At 41.1% G+C, this 26,783-nt stretch overlaps 1 protein-coding gene across 2 annotated transcripts in view; it reads left to right on the top strand.

Moving 5' to 3' along the window:
• The first annotated feature begins 7,179 nt into the window (after nucleotides 1–7,179).
• Nucleotides 7,180–26,783, top strand: part of LRP6 (LDL receptor related protein 6) — a 181,320-nt gene continuing 161,716 nt past the window's right edge. The window contains exon 1 of one of the 2 annotated variants that reach the window (XM_059082624.2): nucleotides 7,180–7,729. In XM_059082624.2, coding sequence (XP_058938607.1) covers nucleotides 7,675–7,729 — 55 coding nt within the window. In that variant the 5' untranslated portion in view covers nucleotides 7,180–7,674. The remainder of the gene's footprint in view (nucleotides 7,730–26,783) is intronic. The other variant, XM_059082627.2, reaches the window with a different exon arrangement.

Below are 26,783 nucleotides of genomic sequence, written 5' to 3'. Positions count from 1 at the left end.
TTTGTAAAAACACATGACCACATTAAATCATTGCCAGGGTCCCTCCTAGGGCCTCTGGAAGAAGCCTGTAGAAAATGGGGGTGGGAGAAAGGGAGCTGGAACTTCAGCAGCCCTAGATAGGCACTCTCATTCTCCTCTCGCCCAGAAATGGCAGCCCTGCTCCTCCTCCTCTCCCTTCCCGTCTCCCTCTCCCTCCCTCCTCCTACGCCATCCAAGACTCATGCACCCTGCCAGGTTCCAGATCTTCTGGGAAGCCTCCAATTCACTCCTTTTTCCTCCTTCTTTATTGGATCACCCACTTCAGGTTATAAATGTGACTGTGTTCCTCTCAAACTGAAAAACAAAGTAACCAATCAACCCTAACCATGTCAACCCCTAAATTCCTCCATCTCCAAATTCCTTTCTAGCCACCCAATTGCTCTCTTGCCTTTAACAACAAAATTCAGGGAAAACCACTGGCCTCCCTCCCTGTTTCCTATTCATTTCTCAATTCACTTCACTCTTGCTTTGGCTCTCATAACTCACTGAAATTGCCTTGGCTAAAGTCATCAATGACTATTTTGTTCACTTAGGTTTATTAGTGATTTTTTTAAAAAACAGGCATTTGAATTAAAAAAGTAATGATCCTCAAGCATCTCAAATAGTCAAGTGTCAAAAGTAGAATTAAGTTCCCATTACCTCTGCTAAGTACACACCTCTGAATGTCCACTCTTTTTTATTTTTGTTATTTTTTATTTATTTTTCTTTTGTGGTATGCGGGCCTCTCACTGTTGTGGCCTCTCCCATTGCAGAGCACAGGCTCCGGACGCACAGGCTCAGCAGCCATGGCTCACGGGCCTAGCTGCTCCACGGCAGGTAGGATCTTCCCGGACCGAGGCACGAACCCATGTCCCCTGCAACGGCAGGCGTATTCTCAACCACTGCGCCACCAGGGAAGCACCACTCTTTAAAAAAAAAAAAAAAAAAAAAAAATTATTTATTTATTTGGCTGCACTGGGTCTTAGCTCTGGCATGCGGGATCTAGTTCCCTGACCAGGGATCGAACCTGGGCCCCCTTGCATTGGGAGTGCAGAGCCTTAACCACTGGATCACCAGGGAAGTCCCTGAATGTTCACTCTTAACAATTTCATGTTACCATCCATACTTTTTGCTTTGTCCATCCAAATCTAAAACAAACACATATGCAACTACATAGGATTTCTGTTTCTGTTTCTCTTCTCTCTCTTTCACCCTCTCTTCATTCCTTCTTTTCTTCTAAACAAAAATTCCATCACATTGAACATTCTATTCTCTAACCTGCTCTTCAGTTAACCATATATCACAGTTACACTTTCAAACCATAGATATAAACCTATAGAATCCGTTTTGACAGTTGTATAGTATTCCACAATAAGGATATACTGTTGTTGATTCAACTATTCCCTACTGAAGTGCATTTAGGTTCTTTTGCCTAGGTTGAATCACATAAAACTGCCATTTTTTGTAGGCTTGTTTTTTTGTTTTGTTTGTTTTCTATTACATACAATGTTATAGTAAATATCTATATATGCATACCTCTGTAAACTTTTCTTTCTGCCGATAAATTCCAAGAAGTGGGACTCTAGTTTAAAAGGGGTATTTTACTCCCAGATTGCTTTCCTAAAATGTTGGCATAATGTATGTTCCCATCAATGACCTTTTGGGAAGTTATATGTCACAATGGCCTCTTTTCAGTGCTTCTCTTAGCAGACTTCACAGTACACTGTATAGTCGGCCCTCGAGGGTGGATTCTAGGATCTCTCGGTTACCAAAATACGGGGTTGCTCAAGTCCCTTATATAAAGTGGTGTCGTACTGTCAGCCCTCCGTGACCGCGGGTTCTGCAGCCTCCATCCTGTTCGGGGCTCCTTGAATCTGTGGGTGTGGAACCGCAGATACAGAAGGCCGACTGCATTTTGCTATTATATTATTTTTGATGTGGACCATTTAAAAAGTCTCGATTGAATTTGTTACAATATTGCTTCTGTTCTATGTTTTGGTTTTTTGGGCGAGAGGCATGTGGGATCTTAGCTCTCGGATAAGGGATCAACCCGCACCACCTTCATTGGAAGGCGAAGTCTTAACCACTGGACCACCAGGGAAGTCCCTGTATTTGCCATTATTGATGCACCTTCTCTCCTGGCAGCACTTGAAACCAGTTTTCCACTCACCTCTTTTTGTCTCTTTCCCCAGCCTCTCTTCTTCTGTTTGTGCCTAGATTCTTGTATACCACATGGTTCTGCCATGGCTCACTTTTCTAGTCACACTACATGTTTTGTTCTCTCCTTAGGCAAGGTTATGGTTTCAACTATCATCTCTACCCTCAGCCTGCCAATGAGGTGATCCCAAGGTGACTTCACCTGAATTGAAAAAAGGATTTCCCTTCCTGAAGATGCCTTACTATAGTCGTCCAGAAAATTGTGCTAATAACTATTCAATCACTATTTAATATTCTAGAGTATGTCCCCTGGATTGTGTGGTGTAGAAGCTCCGCAATCATCACTGATGACTGTGTTTTCCTTTCCTCTCCTGAGTCCAAACTTCTATGTCAAAATGGTCTCCTGGAGGGTGTGGAGAAAAGGGAACCCTCCTACACTGTTGGTGGGAATGTAAATTGGTGCAGCCACTATGGAGAACAGTATGGAGGTTCCTTAGAAAACTAAAAATAGAGCTATTATATGATCCTGTAATCCCATTCCTGGGCATATATCCAGAGAAAACCGTAATTCGAAAAGATACATGCACCCCAATGTTCATTGCAGCACTGTTTACAATAGCCAAGACATGGAAGCAACCTAAATGTCCACCAGCAGAGGAATGGATAAAGAAGATGTGGTACATATATACAATGGAATATTACTCAGCCATCAAAAAGAACAAAATAATGCCATTTGCAGCAACATGGATGGACCTAGAGATTGTCATACTGAGTGAAGTAAGTCAGAGAAAGACATATCATATGACATTGCTTATATGTGGAATCTAAAGAAAGGGTACAAATGAACTTATCTACAAAAAAGAAATAGAGTCACAGGTATAGAAAACAAACTTACGGTTACCAAGGGGAAAGAGGGGGAGGGATAAATTGGGAGATTGGGGTTGACATATACATACTCCTATATATAAACTAGATAACTAATAAGGACCTACTGTATAGCACAGGGAAATCTACTCAATACTCTGTAATGGCCTATATGGGAAAAGAATCTAAAAAAGAGTGGATATATGTGTAACGTATTCACTTTGCTGTACAGCAGAAACTAACACAACATTGTAAATCAACTATACTCCAATAAAAATTTAAAAAACAAAAACAACAAACAAGCAGTCAAACAAAACCGGTGTCCTGGATAGCAGCAGCTTGGTCTTTTACAGACCCCGCCAATATAAAAGACCCATTGTTGAACTTATCATCTGTCCCTCTTGGAATGCTCCTTATGCATTTCTTTTCTTAGTAAATGAGACTCCCATTCACTGGGGTGCATATTTTAGAAACTTGGAAATTCATCATAGACGACTTCTCTCTCTCTCCAAATTCACATCTGTTAGGTTACCACATCCTGCTGTTTCTATCTCGTATTCCTGAAACCCACCATCTTTTTTCAATCTCCAGTGCTGCTGTCTTGACCATCTCTTTCATAGACTAAAAATAACTTCCTCACTGGTGTTCCTACTTTTTGCTTTGCCTTCATTCTCTTATTCACACTGTTGCCAGAGAAATTATTTAACATGCAAATCAGTTCTCTCCATGAGAAAAATCCTTCGATGTCCATTGTCAAGAGGTGAAAATCTAAACTTCTTAGCATGACTTAAAAAGCTCTTTATTATCCAATACCTACTTAACGGTCTTGCCTCATTTCCCGATATTCTCTGAAAGCGCCCTACGCTTCAGATATATGGATCTACTTTCAAATCCGCAACGTGCCAAGCTCTCTCTCGAATAATTCAGTGCCTTTGCACCTGCTCCCCTTCTGCCTGGAATTCCTTGTCAGTCGTGTTGGCCTGACAAACTCCGACTTAAATTTCAAGACTCAGCTGTAGCGTTATTTTCCCTTCTTTAAATTGTTCAGGCAGACTTCAGTGCTTCTGCTTCTGTACTTGAATTCCTTGTTGACATGGCACAAACATGCACTACAGCAATTTTAACATTTTATTTATTTGTTTTATTAATTAGAGTTTCCAAACCAGGTTGTAAGCTTCTAGAGGGTACGGATTATACGATTAATCTCAACTTTGCATACCCAGCACTTTATACCGGGACTGGCACTGAGTTTTTTTTTTTTTTTTTTGCGGTATGCGGGCCTCTCACTGCTGTGGCCTCTCCCGTTGCAGAGCACAGGCTCCGGACGCGCAGGCCCAGCGGCCATGGCCCACGGGCCCAGCCGCTCCGCGGCATGCGGGATCCTCCCGGACCGGGGCACGAACCCGCATCCCCTGCATCGGCAGGCGGACTCCCAACCACTGCGCCACCAGGGAAGCCCCTGGCACTGAGTATTTTTAACGTGCAATTGAATGCACGTGAAACAAATTAAGTACTAAGAACAGCATCCTGGCTGAGCTTAAGCTTAAGCTATAGATTTTCACATACGTACCTTTAAAGAAATTGCAAAAAAATATATAATACATTAAAGGAAATTTTTTTTTTTTTTTTTTTTTTTTTTTTTTTGCGGTATGCGGGCCTCTCACTGTTGTGGCCTCTCCCGTTGCGGAGCACAGGCTCCGGACGCACAGGCTCAGCGGCCATGGCTCACGGGCTTAGTTGCTCCGCGGCATGTGGGATCTTCCCGGACCAGGGCACGAACCCGTGTCTCCTGCATCGGCAGGCGGATTCTCAACCACTGCGCCCCCAGGGAAGCCCTAAAGGAAATTTAAGAACAGAAAACTAAAGTAAATCTTACATTATTTCACCATCTAATCCCTGTTTTAGTGTATTTACTTTCGGTCTTTTCTCAAATATGCGATATATATATATATGTTTTTGTTTATACATGTATATATATATTTATATTTTACATAGCTGTAATTAAAATGTACATGCACTTTTATATGTTTTTAAGCTTAATGAACTGTAAGCATTTTCCAACACTGTTTCGTAGTCCTCCAAATTATCATTTTTCCAGGATTGCATATCTCATTTCCCTGCTTCGGTTGAGAGCCTAAAAGCGGCTTAGGTTATACCCAGTTTTCTATTATAAATAGAAACAGATCCAGGTTTTGTGGAACTTGAAATTTACACAATTTGGAGTCATGTTTTCAGAAAAAGAATACAAAATTATCTTTCTTTGCAAATAGGACCATGTGAGCTCATTGTTAGGGTCCCTACCCAGGCTTTGGAAGGGGCCTGTGAAAGTCGGGGGAGGGGAGTCCTGAAAATTAATTTTTATTGGCTTCACAGTTATCTACCTCCAACTGGAAATAATCCAGGAATAAACATTTCGAGCATGAATTTTTTTCCCCTCTTTTCCATTCTCTTTGAAGGATTCCAAGTTACAATGATACTATTCACCTTGCAGCAGCTGGGAAAGGAAATGGTCATTTATTGAGCACCTATTATATAGTGAGAAGTTTGTATATATTTAAAAATTTAATTCCTACCACAAACCCGAAGGAGGTATTATCCCCATTTTACAGATGAGAAAACTGAGGTGCAGTGCACTTAAATCTCATGCCCAAAGTTACACATCTAGTAACTGGCAGGGTTTTGGAGCCTACCGGTCTTATTCCAAAGCTCATGCCTTCCTATTATATCGTGTTGTCTCCACAGCCTCACAGCTTCGAAGTAATATTCTCTAGGCTACTGCTGAAAACCTGTTTTGAGGAGGACAGAATACAAAACTTGGAGAGTCCTGACATGTTTCTTGGAAAAAGGTAATTTAAATCAATGATGGCCAGACTTTCACAGGTGAGTTTAGGAGAAAGTGAAATCACTTTCACTTTCTGCCCTTCTGCTTACAGACCCCTATCGCCTTGGTTCCGTGTGCATTTCTCGGAAGGAGCAGAGCGTCTGCAGTCGGAAGACCTGGGCTGGGTTCTGACTTGCTCTGCTCTACCTGAGTGGCCTTGGGTAAGTCATTGAACTCCTCAGCTTCTCATTTTCCTCTGTGCACTAAGGATACTAAGTGACACGACCTGCCTTACCCCAGGGTAGCTGTGAGTGTCAAATCTGATCATGTGTGCTCAGCACTTGGTGAACTCCATCCAATGTTACTAAGATACCAGTATCAATGCGGGAGTAGCTCCAGCTCCGCACCCACCTGACCCCAGGTAAGGGCACGTGACAGCTGGGCAGATTGCACCTAATGGCTCCTTTACGTTAACTCTTGGTGGCTTGCCCTCCTCCCTCCCCACCTCCCCCTTCACCCCCCACCCCCACCCCCGCACTGAAGCTGCCATGTGATTCCAGGGGCGTGTGGGTTGTTACTCCTGAATGCCCAGTGCACGGAGAGCAGCCAGCAGAGGCTGTACAAAATCAGAGTCTGCGATTCCGAGGAATCCTTTCCTCAAGCTGAAAACGGATCGTCAAAACATGCCCAACATTCATCATTAAACGCGGTTTGTAAAATCCCGAAGACAGTTCTGACTGATTGTCCCTTCGCTCTGTCTTAGGTGCTGACGCATTTATCTTGGAATTTTATCTGCCAGTTTAGAAATCTTTAGCCCTTGCTGGACTTAACTGAGGGGGCAGTCTGTAGTTCTGGGAAAGCAGGAGACAAATTTAAAAAATCTCCGTTTTGTGTTGGCGTTTGAACACCCGAACCATATCTACGTTGAAAGTCTGTGGACGCAGCGTTAATTTTTATTTGCCTTAAAAAAAATAGATGCTTAAACCAATTTCCAACCCTGGGACTAAGCTCATCACCCGCGTTGCGACCCGCGCGGCTCCCCGAGTGCGGCCCTGCGGCTTCGCCGGCCCCGGCCCGCCGTCCTCCACCGCCCCCCGCGGCCCCGGCCCAGGTGGCGGCCGACGTGGCCCAGGAGCCCCACCTGGCTCGGCCGGCAGCGGCCGCACAAAGACCCGCGCAGGCAGCGACCGGGCCGAGCCGCAGAAAGTAGTCCCGACCACGCCGTCTCCGATGTTGTTCGACGTCGTTTCACGCCCTCCGCGGGGAGGGCCGAAGGGGCCGGCCCGGGAAAGAATCCCATTGGAATGCGCCGCCGGGCGGCCTTTCTCCTCCCGCCCGTCTCTGCTCGCCCCGCAGGTCTCCCGGGGTCCCCCAGCCAGGCCGTGCGCACGGCCCCCTCTCCTTTTCTGGAGTGCCCGGGAGGCGGCGCCGAGGGAGGGGGCTCGCCCGCGCGCAGGGAGACCTCGGCGGCGACTTGTGCAGGCGGCGGGAGGCATATCCCTGCGCCGCTGCGTGAGAGGAAGAGGCTGAATGAGGAGCTGCGCGGGGGAAGCGGGGAACCGGGGGAGGAGGCGGCGGCATGGAAGCAGACGCTGGCGTCGCGCGAGCCCCGGGCGGAGCGGCGCGGTAGAGAAGGCGGCAGCGGCGGCGGCGGCGCGCGCGGAGCCTTGACGGGCCCCTTTCTTTCTTCTCTCTCGGGAAAGCTGGGAAGCATGAGCGTGCAGACCTGCCGCTGCGGCGGCCGTCCCGGCTTCTTGCCTCCCCCTCTTCGGGCCGCCCCTCGCCGGTGAGAGAAGCGAACGCGAGAAGGGAAGATGGGGGCCGTCCTGAGGAGCCTCCTGGCCTGCAGTTTCTGCGTGCTCCTGAGAGGTGGGGAGAAGCGGGGGAACGGAGAAGTTGGTGGGCTTTGGGGGGGGGAGGGGGCCTCGTTCTGCGGTGTCGAGGGGGGGGAGGGGAGGGGAGGAGGCGAAGCAGGGGAAGAGGAGCCGGGAGAGGCCTGGTCGTGGGGAAGGAGGGAGAGAGGGGCCCGGGAGAAGGGGCTGAGTGCTCGACCCGGCCACGCTGCATCCCCCGCCTCGCTTTGCCCACCTCGTCGGGGTAGAGCGGAGCCTCCGTCCGGCCTCCCTGGCCGGGTGACACCCCGACCCCGCGGAGCCCCATTCTCTCCGAGTGACTGAGGGTCGGTGTGTCTCTTTTTGCCTGAAGTCACCCAGGACGAGGGGCTTTGTCTGGATTTTGGCTCTTGGAACGGTGGAGCCCAAGATGCTTCCACTTTGGGCTTCTCCCTCGAAGCCCCCGCCTTTTCCGTGTCGGTCCTGGGAACTTTGAGAGCTCCCTTACTATTTTTCCAGGCCTTGTTACAGCTAATAACTGGTTTCCGTTGGGGATATAATGATCGTGGGTGAGAGCACAGTTGGAAAGTGACTCCGAGGTTAAAGGTCGAGAGGTTCAGCTTTGGGAATCGCCAGGGCTTCAGGCCATAATAAAATAGAAACGTTGCCCTTGCAACTCCTGGCATTCAGGACTTGCCCCTATTTTCGGAGCATGCAAGTGCACAGTTGGCACCAAGTAGGAGAGTCATCCTTGGTGGAGAGGAGCCTGTCCTGGGACCTAAGTTATCATCTGCTGCGCTCTCCTGGGGACTGCTTGGCACTTTGGTAAATAACATAGGGTATTCTAGATAATTTGCCCCGAGAATCGCGTAAATTCGATGGTCCTATGGGTTTTTGTTTTTGTTTTTTAATTGGCCTGCAAAGCTGTCACATACGCTGTGACTTTTATTTTGTGACAGTTCACTGAGGTTTTTCACTGGCCCGCAAGATTTCAACGGCTCTTCTCAGACTTACCAGTGGTGAAGTGGTGATGACTCTGATGCTATGGAGCATTTACCAGCAGAGGAATTTAAGTACCGATTGATGCAATGACTTGTAGCTTTGGTTTTGTTAAAACTCTCGCTTGTGTTCACGGTCACTTCTTTTCAGGTACGGAACCTCTTGGGTCTAAGGAGATTTTTAGCTATTAATTTAACAGGCTAAACTTTTGTTAAGTGTACAAACTTACTGAGCTTTCCAGAACACGATAGAAACTAATAGTCTTGTGCTATAAATGAGCCAGATATGCCATTTTTGAGTATATATTTATTTTAGATGAGGGTGATTGACATTTTTTTGGAGGAGGAATTTTTTTTCTTTAGTTACGCTTCAGGATTATTACGTCTGCCTGTTGTATCTTACTTTTACTTAATTACGATTCACTGTAAGCATATCCTAAACTATTTCCACGTGTAAACTCCAGAAAGCTAGTGCCCATTTCATTTTCATGGCAGAGAATTTAATGCAGTGTTTCGTACTTGAGAGGTTTAATAAGTATATGTTTATTTTGTTATAGTATACTCTCTGTCGGAAGGGGACTTTGCTATAGCTGTGCAAAACAATTATATTTGACATAGAATATGTATATGTTTTAAGACAGGAGATTAATAGAATTATCAAATAGGAGAGTCAGCTGATGGGTTAAAGTCTTTGAGAAATTGAAATCCATAACCCGGGATGTTTCTCGTTGCCCAATTGTGTTTCTTGGAAGGGAAGGTTATGATGTAAATGCCACTTGTTTTAACACCACGTTTGAGCCTAGAGTTGGGTTTATTCATTATTGGACTTAAGAGAAGTTGTACTTGAAGTAATATTGTGAAGTATGATATTGTGTAAGAAGACCTGAAAAAGTTAATAGTTAAATTGCCTCATTTCCAGTAGCAAGCAAAGTTTCCAAAAGTGAAACTTTCATTTTAAATGTAGTCTAATAATGGTATGAGGTGGTCTTTGAATTCAGTATACTTAACCGTGAGTATATATTTGAACTAAAACCGTCTTTCAGTGTGAAAGATTTTTATTCATAATTTAGATTCTTTTCATTCCATGATAATGTCATCTTCTGTTAAAATGGCAATATTAGATAACCTTGGACTCCAGGGAGAAATGTGATTAATTTGTTACATTAAGATAATTTTTCTTCACAGGAGAGTTGGAACTTTAACATTGGGAAGATGGGATGATGGGAGAGCTTGGGAGACCTTTTGTCCTCTAGCCCTGTTAAATCAATAGCTGAAAGCCAGGGAATAATGCTTTCATTATCTAGGCTGCAACCCTATCCCTATCATCAGAGGACAAGGTGTAATGGAAAGATTTGGGAATTTCAATACCAAAATCTTGGGTTTAAATCCATGCTTCACTACTTAATACTTTGTGATTCTAGTCTTGTCAGTGAGTTTCTCTGGGCCCCAGTTTCTTTACTTGTAAAATGTGGGTAGTAATACCAAGCTAATTTGCAAATTTGTTGGGTATATTAAATGAAGTACTGGATATCAAGTGATTTGCAAATGTAATTTTTAGTTATAATTTTTGATTGTGGACGTATCCTCAAATGCTGGAGATTTGAGATTTAATTCATATGAGATTCACAAATTCTTAAAGTTAGAAGAGATCTTGGTCCTTCTGGTCTAACCACTTCATTTGCAAGTGGGGAAACTCAGATTCAGAGAGATTATAGCATGATCAAGATCCTACAGCTAATTAATGTTAGAGCAGGGATTTATTGTCCATTCTTTCAGCAATTAGGTATGGTATATGTATCTACTGTATATCAGGTTCTGATGGTATATTGGTGAGCAAAATCGACACGGGCCCTGCTCTCATGGACCTCACGATCTAGCTTGCCATCCTTACTTCCATCCAGGTGCTGGTTAGAAAAGATTATAGCTCTGATTTCCTAGAGGAAATATTTTTTTATAAGAATATAAGTTTTGGAATACCATAAGTGTGTATAATCTGTAAATACTATGTCTAGCCTATTTTGAGAAGGCTTTGTTTTTTTATAAGAATTCTTTGTTACTTACCTTTTGTTGTTGTTATTTGTTTTGGTAGGGTGGTGGTAAATAGTGTCAGCACAAGCCACTAGTGTTTCCCATCTTAAATTTTGACAGGAGTGATCTTTGGAAAATTGTTTAGTATCAGATATAACGAAATCTTGGGAAGATAGAATGAATTTTGGTGTGGGAATGAGGAGAATTCGGTTCTTATTCTAAGTTTGTCATTTGCTAGCTGTGTGACGTTGGATAAGTTACCTAATCTCTGTACACCTTCGTTAGGATAATGAATCCTTCTTTTGGAGGTTCTCACTTCATATTAACACACTAAGCGCTCTGAGAGGTTCTGAGGTAGAGACTGGTTTTAACTTTGTTGAAACCACTGTTTCCCAAAGTAGACAATGAATTTTTTCGTAAATCCTTTTAACATTCTGCTGAACCTTTGTTCCAAGCAACACACATAGAGGGAACCTGGACTAGAGGTAACCCTTTAAGCGTTAGGTTGAGTCATGTGAATTGATATTTGATGATAATTTCATATAGTTGAATCTGATACTTTAGTTCCGTCTTACTTACTTGGCTTTAGATTTGCTCATCTGACTAGGAAATAATCTGACTGGTTATGAAACTTCAGGGTTTCAGCTCATTGTTATCATCAGGCCTAACAGTGATTCCCCATGGTTCAGTTTTTCAGAGAATTTTTCTTTTCTTTAATAGGAGGTTTTTGCATTTGCTGAACTGAAATGCTTTTCTGTATAGTTATATATGCTTTGACTATCAGAAAGATTTGTCTTTTTTGAATATCAAAGAAGATTCTGTGAAGGAGTACGTAAATGGAAAATATTTTATGGGAATTTTATGTGAATATATTTTATGTGAATTTATGTGAATAAATTGAATATATTGGAAAAGCAAGTAATACAGGTTATAGTTCTGCTTAGGCCATGGGTAAGTACTCTGAGAAAATTCATTTTCATCACGGAAATTTTATTGCAAGTTGATATTGAGAGAAGATGGTAAAGAGGGGCACTGTAGCAGAAAGGTATGGGCTTTGTTGACAAATCAGGTTCGTCTTCCACCACTTTATGTAGCCTTGGACAAGTTACTTAGCTTTAGTTTCTTCTACTATTTCTTCTACTATTAGGCGGGGATAATACCTTGCAAGATTTCTGTGGGAACTGATGAGGTGTTTGCAAAGGGATAGCACAGTGCACACAGTCTGTGGACTTTGAGTAAAGGGTCACTATTGTCAAGATGGCTAATTTAAAAGAAATGTTAATGCACAGGAAAGACGAGTAAAACATTTATGTTCTGGGCACTGTTGTAGACAGTAGTTTTAAACCAGTGGTTTTTGAACTTGATTCTTTTGCAACTGGAACAAAGTCCATGAAATACTTTTACTTTTGATATTTTGTATTTTGTTTTATATAAACAAGATGGCCACTACTAAATTTATTTTACCTTCTAAAGAATTGCAACTTGAAGACTTTTAGGTGATTATTATAAATAAGCTAGAGAATAAATAGTTTGGTTGATTATAATACTTATTTACTTATTTAAATAAGTATTTAATAAATATAATACATATTTACTTATTTAAAAGTTGCCCATACTTATGGGCAAAATAATTTTATCAAAATATTGTCTAATTGAGGATTTTATTATTGTATTTGTTTATAATAATTAAAATCAGTTGATGGACTTCTCGCTCTAGGATGGGTGAATGCTATACTGAGTTCCTGCATTGTATATTTCAGTCTTTGTATGAGAGTCTTTTACATATCTTCTGTAAAAGGACCTCCTCTTAATGAAGAGAACTCTGCTCCATGTGAATAACTTTGAAATTTAGTCAGATACATGGACTAGGCAACTTAAAGAATAGGATATTTGCCTTTGAGATTATTCATTTAAAATATAATTCATCGGGCTTTCCAGGTGGCGCAGTGGTTGAGAGTCTGCCTGCCGATGCAGGGGACACAGGTTCGTGCCCCGGTCCGGGAAGATCCCACATGCCGCGGAGCCGCTGGGCCCGTGAGCCCTGGCCGCTGAGCCTGCACGTCCAGAGCCTGTGCTCCGTAATGGGAGAGGCCACAGCGGTGAGAGGCCGGCGTACCGCAAAAAAAAAAAAAAAAAAAAGTAAATAAATAAAAAATATAATTCATCATAAATACAAGGAAAAGTGTTATTTGATATTATTAGCACATGCTTTTGTTTCTCAAGCTGTTTGCGTTATTTATGGCAGTGACTGTCCTCACAAAAAGTCATGCAGATGTGAGTCTGGAAAATACTAAAATGTACCTGGGCTCAATTTGGTGAACATTACAGGTACTTCAATGCTGTGATCCTATTAGCTATAACGTAACTTGCTAATTTTTGTTTCTGTGATACCTTGCTTGGAAGGGCCAGGAACTTGGGGATATGAAGTGAAATCATATTTTTAGGCCAAAAAAAAAAAAAAAAAAAGAAAATTTAAATTATTAATTGACACTAGAAAGATGAATGACCTAAGGCCAGATTGCTTGTACTCTGGACAGTAATTTTACACGCAGTGCTTTCTTTATGTATCTAATTTCATCTGGACCTTAATATGGTTTTGAAAATGATACCAATCACTTTTGATAGGGGAAAATAACATTGTAATTTTGGAGTTTGCACATAGGTGGTTTGTCATATTACTGTAAAATAAAAACTAGTCCAGATTTAGGTAAGGAGAGACTTTATTCAAAAGGATTATTGCAAAAGGGAGAATGCTCTTCTGTAGGATCTGTAGGCATCTCAAAATAAAACACAAAAAGACTCTTCTTTTATGGAGAAGGGTGAGCAGGGCCAGCAGTAACTTTGTAAGCGTGTGGGACGAGTGGGTGAGGGTGAGCAGATTGCATGATCAAGATAGTTTAACTGGAGTTTTTAAAATTTACTGCAGTCAGTTGATGGCTTGGAATGCGCTGTTAAGGGAGCCTAAGAGCATCTGCTTGCTTAAATTTTGGGCAAGCCACACTTTAGCGGCTTGTGGGAAAGGAGAAAAACCTGACTAAAGTTTGTTCAAGCCAAGTCCGTGGATAAGCAAGGGTAGTTGTGAGCACTTGGTCAGTCCTGCTGTTGTTTAAAAGAAAATTTGTCAGTCTTAGGGATATGTGTTAGTCAGCTCAGGCTGCTACAACAAAAATATTATAGACTAGATGGCTTATAAACAACGGAAATTTATTTCTCACAGCTCTGGAGGCTGGTAACCCAACAGGAGGGTGCCAGTATGGTCAGATTCTGTTGAGGACCCTCTTCCAGTTCGCAGACTGCTGACCTCTCTTTGTATCCTCACAGGGCAGAGAGAAGAGAGGGGAACCAAGCTCTCTCTGGACTTTGATAAGGGTTCTGATCCTATTCATGAGGACTCTACCCTTATGACCTCATCTAATCCTAATTACCTCCCAAAGGCCCCACCTCCTAATACATTCACATGAGGGGGAGTGTAGGGTTTCAACATATGACTTTTAGGGGACACAGACATTCAGTCCACAACAAAGTAGATTAAAGTCATTGTGAAGTTGGTCTTGTTAGATTGGTCTGATTATTTATGTAGGTGTAGGCATTTTAGGTCTGCTTCAATGGGACTTTTTATAAGGAATCTTGGATTGAACTTTTGAAAGCCTCGTGAGGCCAGGAAGCCAAGTCAAGTACTCACCATTGGGTTTCACTTGCAGTACCTATAGATTTGGATAAATTCCTAAGGTCCCCATAATATCCTAGGGTTCCTGGGCCTGCCTGGAATTGACCTTGCTTACTTTACCTGTAAGTCTGGGAACTCTGTAAGCCAGGTACCAGTCTAGTTTTCCCCAAGGGAACTGTAAGCATTGTTCCATAAAATCAATCACAGCTCCTTAAAAGTAACTGGTGGTATTAGATTTAAGTGAACGTGACTTTCAAATATGACATCCAGTCAAAGCCTTGGTTGCATTATAATGTTTCCAACCGGGAGGACAGACTTTTATTGAACCTATACAAATAACTATGTTGCCATGAAAATAAGAATACTCATTTAAATAAGAGTTTTGTTTTTGAATTATGGATGAGTTAGGGAGAAAAAGACAAATGTTTTTATTTCTGTTTACAAAAGCATAGTCTGCTGAAATTGTCAATGAATTATAGGTAGCTTAAGAGAAAAGAGAAACGAATTCCTTATATCCAGAAAATAGGACATTAAAGCATCAGCAATATTTTAAAACCTATAATCATCCTTCATCAGTTTATTCAGCCCTGTGTGATTAATTCTTGTTCTGCTAGATCTTGGGTTAACAGTCTCATGAATCCATCTGCTTCACTAGTTTTTTGGGAATCCTGACTCAGTCCACTGGTATAGTCTGGAAGTTATTTAAGTGATGGCCATCAGAAGCTTGTGCCCAGGAGTTACCGGTATAGTCCTCTTTCAACGATCCTTTTTTTGTTGGAGACAAGCACTTGGCCTGTAGCTCATTTGCAGGCACTTTCAGGGAAGCATCGAAGTAAAACAAAAAACACTCTGTAGATGACAAAAGACTTAAAATGGTGGTGATGACTTATACAGGTAGTTTTAAAAGTGAAAGATCTGATGAGAGTTTGTTTTAAAAAATAATGCAGTTGTGCTTCCCTGGTGGCGCAGTGGTTAAGGATCTGCCTGCCAATGCAGGGGACATGGATTCGAGCCCTGTACCGGGAAGATCCCACATGCTGCGGGGCAACAAAGCCCGTGCACCACGACTGCTGAGCCTGCGCTCCAGAGCCCGCGAGCCACAACCACTGAGCCTGCGAGCCACAACTACTGAAGCCTGTGTGCCTAGAACCCGTGCTCTGCAACAAGAGAAGCCACCGTGATGACCACAACGAAGAACAGCCCCCACTCACTGCAACTAGAGAAAGCCCATGTGCAGCAGTGAGGACCCAGCATGCCAAAAATAAATAAATAAATAAATATAAAAAATCTAAAGTAGTAATAATAATAATACAGTTGATGAATAAGTTTGGTTGTTTTTCTGGCATGCAAACCAGAATCAGTCCAGAAAAGTTTTAGGCAAGATAGCTATAAGCATAATGATTAACCTTATTTTATTTTTTTTTGTTTGTGTTTTTTTTGTGGTATGCAGGCCTCTCACTGCTGTGGCCTCTCCCGTTGCGGAGCCTGTGCTCCGGATGCGCAGGCTCAGCGGACATGGCTCACGGGCCCAGCCGCTCCGCGGCATGTGGGATCTTCCTGGACCGGGGCATGAACCCGTGTTCCCTGCATCGGCAGGCGGATTCTCAACCACTGCGCCACCAGGGAAGCCCAACCTTATTTTAAAAAAGAGTAGCTATTACATCTGATTTATGAGTATAAATGAATATAACTGTTGTACAGAAAAAGACTTAAAGATATGCAGTAATCCTGAGACATAATGTGTCATGAAGCATATAGTTAGAGCATATCAAGAATATATCAAGGGGGCTTCCCTGGTGGCACAGTGGTTGAGAGTCCGCCTGCTGATGCAGGGGACACGGGTTCGTGCCCCGGTCCGGGAGGATCCCACATGCCGTGGAGCCGCTGGGCCCGTGAGCCGTGGCCGCTGAGCCTGCGCGTCCGGAGCCTGTGCTCCGCAACGGGAGAGGCCACAACAGTGAGAGGCCTGCGTACCGGAAAAAAATAAAAAAACGAATATATCAAGATTATCAAGTAAAAATTTTTAGTTAAGTCTGGAGTAAGTGCTAAACATCTGTATAATAAAATTCTGTATGTAAGTTAAGTGAGTCCCTGGTGGAGAGCCACTCACTGGCCTACCAATAATACACTGTATTCAAATTAGAGAAATGAAGTTGTGACCAAGGTAACATTAAAAAAATCATAAAAAAGAAAAATCAAAATTGATGACTCTGTACTGTTGTCTAATATCAGACAAAGCAACCCTGGGACTCAGGAAATGGAAACATATTGTGAACACTGAGGCTAGTGATAAATTTCTAGGAACTTCATCCAGTTTTTGAAATAATCATATTAACATTTTACCCATACTGATTTAATCTAGGGAGGGTAAGCCTCTCTTCTGATTTGACAGTGCTTCCCATGCAAATCATAACATTGATCAAATAAACCAATTATTTTTAGTAGCTCTCTTCTTACAAGGTGAAAGAATTAATCCTTTATGAACTTCCATGGGCCCTTTGGGAAATTTTGAAGACAGTTGTAGGTGCAAAAGACATCATTTAGTATTTGAATTTTAAAAGGCAGAATGTCAAAAGTTGTCAGGAGGTTTGAACATTCGATTAAATAGGATCATGGATCAGTGAGAAAAAATACCTGGCAACCTATTTAACCAGTGTCAAAAAAATATTTTTTAAAAAGTGAACATAGGAAAGAACTTTAGCTCTTTCAAAAGTGAGAAGACTTTTTAGAATAAGACATGATAAAATTAACACCAAGTACAGGAAATTCTGAAAAGACACTGAATTTTTGGCTTCTAAGGAGATTGATTACTCAGCAAAGAAAAACTTTTTATAACCTCTTTATTAACAGCAGATCAGAACCCAAGAAAATTTTGTCATTTTAGTAGAAGACCAGATTTTAGTTTTGTACAAGTATAATGTTTGATACTGAAGCACTTTCTGAAAATCTTACAAATAAACCTGTCAAGTCTTAGCTAGCTTTGACCGTGACAAATAAAATTCTTGTTATCATCAACTTGTTATAATTTTCTCTGTCCATTCAGGTTTTGTTCTGCATGTTCCTCTTTCTCATTCCAGAACAGTTAGTCATTTTACTTTAGGACCATTTTTTTTTTTCCTTAAAAACACATTCTGCATATAGAGTTGTTCCTTTCTGTCATTATTTCTATTAGAGTCTCATTTACATACAAGGTTATAACTTACAATTACAGTAACTACTATTTTACAGAGAAAACTATGAGGTGGATAGTTGTGAACTGTCTGTCATACACCAACATTTTGTAGTAGACTGGCAGAGTTTATGAATATACATCTTACAACTGCTTATAGCCATGCACTTCCAGATAGTATAACTTCTCAATGTGACAAAAATTAATATGTTCATTGATAGACTCAAATATGTGTAGCTTCTTGGTACCATGAAAATAAGAGGTAAAAACTTATATGAACTTAAAATGCTTATGCTTCAGTGTTCTGTCTTACTTAGAAATGACTTAGGTATTTAATATCCATGGACTAACTTAGCATAAGTCTAAGGTTTTAAGTTACTAAAAGATTTTGGAAACTATCTTCAAGTTGGCTTATTACAAGATATAATTACTTTTGAAGTACAATTTGTCAGAATAATGATTCAACTTGGCTAAGTACAAATGTAGATATAATGCTAGTTTATTCTGTCAGTAAACCTGTAAAAATTTAGGAAGAACATATTCAAGTAGAATAAAAACCTATTCTTGTGTTATACTTAATGCCCATAACTCAGAAGACATAGGTGTTTTTATTAAACCAACAATATTAAACTAGTCTCATAAACCAAAGATTTGCTTAAATGTATGTTAACTTGGATTTTTAAAACATTTGGTTTAGTTTCTAAGAATTTTAATTTCCTTAACTTCTGGAAATCTTAGAAATACTTTTATATGAGCACTTTTTGTTGTGATTTTAACAGCTCTATTGAGATATTCACATACCATACAATTCACCCATGTCACGCGTACAGTACAGTTCAGTAGTTTTTAGTCTATTTACAGAGTTGTGCCACCATCACCACAGTCAGTTTTAAAACATTTTCATCACTCCAAAAAGAACCTGTGAGCGCCTATTTATCTTCAGGCTAATCAGAATAGAACTCCTTCCAGGGATTTCATAATCTAAAATTATACTTAACAATACCATCTGAAGGTAGGGAAGTATTTTATATACATATATAACATACATACATATGTACATAAAACATGCAAATAGCTTATAGCGTCAGTTTGAAAGTTTCAGCTCACTGATGGTTTATGTAGAAGAGCTAGTTCTTATCCTTCCTTTATCTTTGTGTTTCTGGCAGATAGGGCAGGTGGAGGTTACCTACCCAGTCACCATGAAGGCTAAAGTCTTCCCACCATTATTTGTGGAGGAGACTTTTCAGATTTCCTTTGCCCTGACATGTAATCTTATGGAGGCTGTGGACTACAGTTTGAGTGAGGGACCAAAGAGAGACCAAGGGCTGTCTGGGTGTCTCAGAAGCTCATTTGAGTGGATAAAAGATCCAGCCTGTTTCCAATTTGTATTTTTAACTTCAGGTCCCTGAGCCCCTCATGAATCCCTAGGGGGGAAAAGGGAACCTTAAAGTGCTAGTGACTACAGGAAATTGAGGGGTTGGAGTAAGAAGGGAAAGGTCTGGCAGGATGGATAGAGGGGTGGAGGAGATTGTGGTATTAAAGGAGGATAGATAAAGGATTTAAGGGAAGGTTGAGGTTGGTAAAATGGAGGAAGGAAGAGAGATGGTGAGGGGAAAGGAGAGGTTTTAGGGAGATCCCATTTCCCAAGGAGGACATTGAAGTTCTAAATTGTCTTTAGTAAAGTTTTGCCATTTTTGAAGATACTGGGCTGAATTAGGGCTGTAATGGTGAAGCATGTGGTCAGTGGGAGAAGATGGAGGGCGCTCAATGGAGTGACAGTTACCTGTTGGATTAGATAATTAAACAAGATATAAGAATTTTTTTTCTTTTTCTTTTTTTTTTACATCTTTATTAGAGTATAATATCAGCTATACATATATCCCCATATCTCCTCCCTCTTGCGTCTCCCTCCCACCCTCCCTATCCCACCCCTCTAGGTGTCACAAAGCACTGAGCTGATCTCCCTGTGCCATGCGGCTGCTTCCCATTAGCCATCTATTCTCCATTTGGTAGTGTATGTAAGTCCATTGCCACTCTCTCACTTCGTCCCGGCTTACCCTTCCCCCCTCCCCGTGTCTTCAAGTCCATTTTCTAAGTCTGCGTCTTTATTCCTATCCTGCCCCTAGGTTCTTCGTAACCATTAAAAAAAAAAAATTCCATATATATGTGTTAGCGTATGGTATTTGTTTTTCTTTTTCTGACTTAACTTCACTCTGTATGACAGACTCAGGGTCCATCCACCTCACTACAAATAACTCAATTTCATTTCTTTTTACGGCTGAGTAATATTCCATGGTATATCTGTGCCACATCTTCTTTATCCAGTCCTCTGTTGATGGACTTAGGTTGCTTCCATGTCCTGGCTATTGTAAATAGAGCTGCAGTGAACATTGTGGTACATGACTCTTTTTGAATTATGGTTTTCTCAGGGTATATGCCCAGTAGTGGGATTGCTGGGTCGTATGGTAGTTGTATTTTTAGTGTTTTAAGGAACCTCCATACTGTTCTCTATAGTGGTTGTATCAATTTACATTCCCACCAACAGTGCAAGAGGGTTCCCTTTTCTTCACACTGTCTCTAGCATTTATTGTTTGTAGATTTTTTGATGATGAAGACGTAAGAATTTAAAGGAGCTGGGAAAGGGTATTCCTCTTGTGAAAAGCCAAGGAAATTCCCTTGTGTAATCTCCGTTATAGGAGTTAGGGAAGTTAGAAGAGGCCTCACAGAGGAGCTGGGAATATTCCCCCTCAAGAGTTAGGGTGTGATTGTCTACTCAGAGAGTCAAAGAAAAAAATTCTTTGCTGGAAAATATCAAGGTGACTTCTTACCATGTTGCAGTAGATAAGATGTCTGAAGCACTGGTTAAAGAGTTGAACTCAAGGAAAGATCCCTGAATCTCTGAGCAGGGGAGAAGTTTAAATGACTCACAAAGTGTCATTATTGAGGTGGGGATGGCATGGGTCCATAGGTGAGGTCAATACCCATCCAAGTCATGTCACTCACTATACAGATGTCAAATACAAATAAATTCTTGCTTGGTAAGGCGAGTCTTTATTCAAAAAGACTTTTGCGATAAGGAGAATGACCACAAGGTATGCAGGTGTCTCAGAATCAAACCCCAAAAGGCTTTACTCTTGTATATAGAAATGAATAGTGCCAGCAGGATCTTTGTGGGAAAGTGGGACAAGTAGGTAGAGGTTAGCAGATGACATGACCCCCCACGGCAGTTTTAACAGGAGGTTTTTTTTGTGTGTATGGTCAGCTGATACTTCAAATGAGTCCTTAAGAGAGGCTGTTCTGGATCGGCTTGCTTAAGGTTAGAGCTAGCCAAGGTTTAGGGCACAGAAGCCTGACTGATCTGGTCAGGCCAAGTCAGTGTGTAAGTTGGCCATTTGTATACATTTGGCCAGTACTTAATGTAAAATCATTTAGGGTTTATGACAAGTATGTTTTTAGATCACGTTCTAAAAAATTCCTTTTAAATATTAATACATGTTTTTTATATGACTGTCATACGGTGAACTGTGTTAGGGATTCCCCAAAGTAGTTAAAAGGTATGGCTCCTGTTCCCAAGTGGCAGAGGTCCTAGTTGAAAAAGGAAATATACCTAAAAAAATGCTAATATCAGATAAGTGGTAAAGACTGTAAGGGTGCAAAGAAGGAAAGCTGAGGCAATTGGAAAGATTCTTGGAATAGATAAGGTTTGAATCTGGCCTTGAAGGATCTGCTTGCTGGATAAGGTTAGAGAATACGGAGCGTGCAGGAAAATGAATACACTGTGGTGATGGAGTATGATGTGCTCACAGTTTTGTATTAAAAACTAGTTTGTATGACTCAGAGACTGTAAAAGGTAAGTTAGAGTCATAGGCAGAAAGCACCCGGTGGAGGCCTGAGGTATTGAGGCTTTTTAATTTTAGGCACAGGAAATCAGAAACCTTTTTGAGTTGGATAAAGTGGAAGTATTAGAAGTAGAAAAGGGAAGGCAGAGTGTTGAGATCATTTACTATTGAGGTAGTTTAGGCCTGAGGTTATGAAGATCTAGAGTAGGATAGTGGTTCTAAAAAATGGAAAAGAAGAGGCAGATTTAAGGGCGTGCTAAAGGAGAATCAACAAGACAGTGAGTGATTGGCAGGTGGGGGGAAAAAGGTGGGGGTCAAGGATGGCTCCATGGCACACCAGTAGGATTAGGAAAATTGTGGTACCATTGACTCTTGAGGGTTTTCTTTGGGGGAAAGGTGATGAATTTAATTTTATGGCAGGAAGGGACGGCCAACTTAGGTAATTTTCTCACCTACACTCTGTGTTGTTCGCTAAGTAAGAGAGTGCAGAAGAGAAGATGATCCAGGTTCACCTGGTCAACCAGCAGCTCTGTTCAGGTAATTTTCAAGTCATCATCTCCAGCCTAAGCTTCAGTTCTATGCATATAACTTCTTGTTGGCCATCTCACTGTCCTGTTTCTTGAGTCTCCAATGGCTCCTGCCAGGTCTCTGCTCTCAACAAACTTTGTTTTAATAAAACTAACCTTGCTGCCACCAAGAGAACAATAATATTAATCACAAAACTTTACAGTATTGGTATACACTTCTTATAACCACCCATTAGTTATTAACTCCTTTAGTCTAACTTCCCATCCCACCTATCACTCAACTGAAACTGCTTTCTCCAGATCTTCATAACCAAATCCAGCTGGCCTTTTCTCAGTCCTTATTCTTCTCCGCGGCATTCAAAAATGTTGACCGTATCCCCACCTATGTAGAATGTTCTGCATACTATACTATACTATTACTCCTCTGATCATGCTTCATCTGCCTTTTAGTTTCAAATCTTCCCTCGCACTTACCAAACATAGGTATAGACTAAGAAAGGAGGAAGGGCAAACTTGTCATTTGAGACTGAGGACAAAACAGAGGAGGATGGGTGGTATATAAAGAGATTTTTGAGAAGTTTAAAGTAAGATGTTGGGGGATGTATGAAATTTACCTTGCTTCCTGCTTCACTGAGATTACTTTGTGAGATGATCTGGGATGAAGGATTCAAAGCATGGAATTTGTCTTCAGGAAAGCAGAAAAAGTTCAGAAAGGTACTAGGGAAAGATAGGAAGTTAATAAAGGAAAATAAGGATTTCTAAGCACCTGTGAAGGTTCACTAAAGAGATATGGTGGTGGTTATTTGGGTTATCTGTGTATTAGGAAATCTGAAGGTAAGTGCTTTGGAGTGGAAGATACTGAGTGCATGGCACATACGCTACAACTAGGGGCAAGTGTGTGTGGATCCAGTGTATTTCTTTAGTAGATTAAAACAGTATTACAAATCAAATTATACCTTTCAGAGGTCCCATTTAATATATTGCTAAGTAGATATTGGTGACAATATGGTAGAAAGTATTGAAGTATCAGAAGGGTGGTTGGACGGGATGAACTCTGGGATTTCTTTTTAATAGTGTGTATAGGTTTATGTCTAGTCCTTTAGAAATCCTCAATTATAATCACTACTGCTATCTTAAATTAACTCGTTCACACCCACTCACCCACCCCCCTCCCCCCCGTTTTTGGGTACTCTTAAGGCTTGTGAGGCCTTAAATGAGCAGAAAGGTTCTTTGGATTTTGTAGACCACATATTTAGTAGAAATGTTAATGTTTGACTTGAAAGCCATAAGAGACATTTAGTTGCCACTTAATGTCATATACAGATTTAGTATAGTTTTCCAAGGAAAGTACCATAAAGAAAGGTGCCCAATAAATATCAGATTATTATCACTCTTGGATTTTAAATTGTAAATGCTCTGGGGCTATTTCTTAGCCTTATGCAGCACTTAACATTGTACCCTTAACTAATACTGACCTTTCTTCTGATTTTTATAATTGGCACATAATATGAGGGGCTCAGTATAAGATAGTGCAGTGAACACTATGTGGACTGATAAATCAGTGTGATGTATGAAGGCCTGAAATCAGCTGAAAGTGAATCTGTGAGGGAAATTTACTAATTTTCCAATAGCAGCTGTAGGTATGCAGAATAAGCAGAAAGGGTTCTTAGTCACTTTTTTAAAAGGCTGTCCGCCCATCTGTTTTTGACTAAGAAAGTTGGACTTAAGCTTAGTTAGAAGGGAAGTTCATGTTATGCTTACTGATGAAAATAGTGGACTTCATAACTCCATTTGGCAGATACAACCCATAAACTGGCTTAAACATCACTTTTTTCTTTACTGTTTTTGAGCACCTTAATTTTTTTAAAAATTAGTTTCTTAAAGAGGGAGTGGTTAGTTTTCAGTGGCACTTGGTCTTGGCTTTGGATGACTGTTTTAGACCTTTAGTAAGTAATTGTGAGAGAAGATCATGTAGATTATTGCATCGTAACTCTGGTCTTTTGTAAAAAATATAAATTTATTTTTATTTTTTAAATTTTTAAAAAATTTATTTATTTTTGGGCGTCTTGGGTCTTCGTTTCTGGGCAAGGGCTTTCTCTAGTTGAGGCGAGCGGGGGCTACTCTTCATCGCGGTGCGCGGGCCTCTCACTATCGTGGCCTCTCTTGTTGCGGAGCACAGGCTCTAGACGCGCAGGCTCAGTAGTTGTGGCTCACGGGCCTAGTTGCCCCGCGGCATGTGGGATCTTCCCAGACCAGGGCTCGAACCCTTGTCCCCTGCATTGGCAGGCAGATTCTCAACCACTGCGCCACCAGGGAAGCCCCACTCTGGTCTTATTTTTGCTGCCTCGTCTGGTTCTTCATTTCAGCCTTTAGATCTGTGCTATCCATACGACCACTTGTCTACTTAAATTTAAATGAGTTAAGATTAAATAAAATTAAAAATTTATTTTCTTAGTCATACTAGCCATCTTTTAAGTGCTCCATAGCCACATGTGGCCAGTGGCTATTGTATTGCACAGTGGAGAGAACACTTCTATCATCATAGAAATTTCTGTTGGATAGTGGTGCTGTAGATCTTTAATTACTGTTGATATCAGGAAAGTAGATGTCAGAAGCTTGGAATAAATGCTTTAAAAAAACTAAAACGCATATTTTGGGTAAGAAAAAAAAAAGCATTTATACTACTTCAGTCCTAATAGCTTCAGCTTTCTCAGAGTTAAATATCTCTTTCGGATAGGCTTTATATTTAGTTTTGGTTTTAGGTCTTATCCAAAGATCATTCTAATAATGATATAAAACAATAAAAATAGTTGCATTAAGAACTATATCTGCCAGATTGTTTTATTAAGGTATAATTGATAATTCAATAAATTACACATATGTAAAGTTTAAAATTTAATAAGTTTTGACATATGTATGCACTTCGGGAACCGTTGTCACAGTATGATCTAGCCATCACCTACAAAAGTTTCCTCATGCCCCTTTATCATCCCTCCTCCTCTTCTTTTCCACCCTCTCTCCCCACCTCCAGACAACCACTGATCTATCTGCTTTTTGTTACAATAGATTAATCTGTATTTTGTAAAATTTTATATAAATGTAGTATGCAATATATACACTTTTTTTCTGACTTATTCTGCATAGTTATTTTGAGATTCACCCAAATTACATAAACAAATAGTTCATTACTTTTTTTTTTGGCATGCCGTGTGGCACACAGGATTTTAGTGTCCTGACTGGGGATTGAACCCGTGCCCCCTGTAGTGGAAGCGTGGAGTCTTAACCACTGGACTGCCAGGAATTCCCAATAGTTTATTACTTTTTTTTTTTTTTTTAATTTATGTTTGGCCGCATTGGGTCTTAGTTGCTGTGTGCAGGCTTTCTCTAGTTGCGGCTGGCAGGGGCTACGCCTCGTTGTGGTGTGCGGGCTTCTCATTGCGGTGGCTTCTCTTGTTGTGGAGCACGAGCTCTAGGCACGTGGGCTTCAGTAGTTGTGGCATGCGGGCTCAGTAGTTGTGGCTTGTGGGCTCTAGAGCACAGGCTCAGTGGTTGTGGTGCACAGGCTTAGTTGCTCCGCGGCATGTGGGATTTCCCTGGATCAGAGCTCAAAGCTGTGTCCCCTGCATTGGCAGGCAGATTCTTAACCACTGCACCACCAGGGAAGTCCCCATTACTTTTTTTTTTTGAAATTAATTTTATTTTTTTATACAGCAGATTTTTATTAATTATGCATTTTATACACATCAGTGTATACATGTCAATCCCAATCTCCCAATTCATCACACCACCACCCGCCGCTTTCCCCCTTTAGTGTCCATACGTTTGTTCTCTACATCTGTGTCTGAGTTTCTGTCCTGCAGACTGGTTCATCTGTACCATTTTTCTAGGTTCCACATACATGCGTTAATATATGTATTTGTTTTTCTCTTTCTGTCTTATTTCACTCTGTTTGACAGTCTCTAGATCCATCCACATCTCTACAAATGACCCAATTTCGTTCCTTTTTATTGCTGAGTGATATTCCATCCTATATATGTACCACATCTTCTTTATCCATTTGTCTGTCGATGGGCATTTGGGTTGTTTCCAGGACATGACTATTGTAAATAGTGCTGCAGTGAACATTGGGGTGCATGTGTCATTTTGAATTATGGTTTTCTCTGGATGTATGCCCAGTAGTGGGATTGCTGGATCATATGGTAATTCTATTTTTAGTATTTTAAGGAACCTCCATACTGTTCTCCATAGTGGCTGTATCAATTCACATTCCCACCAACAGTGCAACAGGGTTCCCTTTTCTCCACACCCTCTCCAGCATTTGTTGTTTGTAGATTTTCTGATGATGCCTATTCTAACTGGTGTGAGGTGAGACCTCATTGTAGTTTTGATTTGCATTTCTCTAATAATTAGTGATGTTGAGAAGCTTTTCATGTGCCTCTTGGCCACCTGTATATCTTTGGAGAAATGTCTGTTTAGGTCTTCTGCCCATTTTTGGATTGGGTTGTTTGTTTGCTGATATTGAGCTGAATGAGTTGTTTATATATTTTGGAGGTTAATCCTTTGTCCCTTGATGCATTTGCAAATACTTTCTCCCATTCTGAGGGGTTTTTGTCATCTTGTTTATGGTTTCCTTTGGTGTGCAAAAGCTTCGAAGTTTCATTAGGTCCCATTTGTTTATTTTTGTTTTTATTTCCATTACTCTAGGAGGTGGATCAAAAAAGATCTTGCTGTGATTTATGTCAGAGTGTTCTTCCTATGTTTTCCTCTAAGAGTTTTATAGTGTCTGGTCTTACGTTTAGGTCTCTAATCCATTTTGAGTTTATTTTTGTGTATGGTGTTAGGGAATGTTCTAATTTCATTCTT

This window comes from Kogia breviceps, chromosome 12 (assembly GCF_026419965.1).
Source record: "Kogia breviceps isolate mKogBre1 chromosome 12, mKogBre1 haplotype 1, whole genome shotgun sequence".
NCBI lineage: Eukaryota > Metazoa > Chordata > Mammalia > Artiodactyla > Physeteridae > Kogia > Kogia breviceps.
This window is presented reverse-complemented; position numbering and strand designations above follow the sequence as displayed.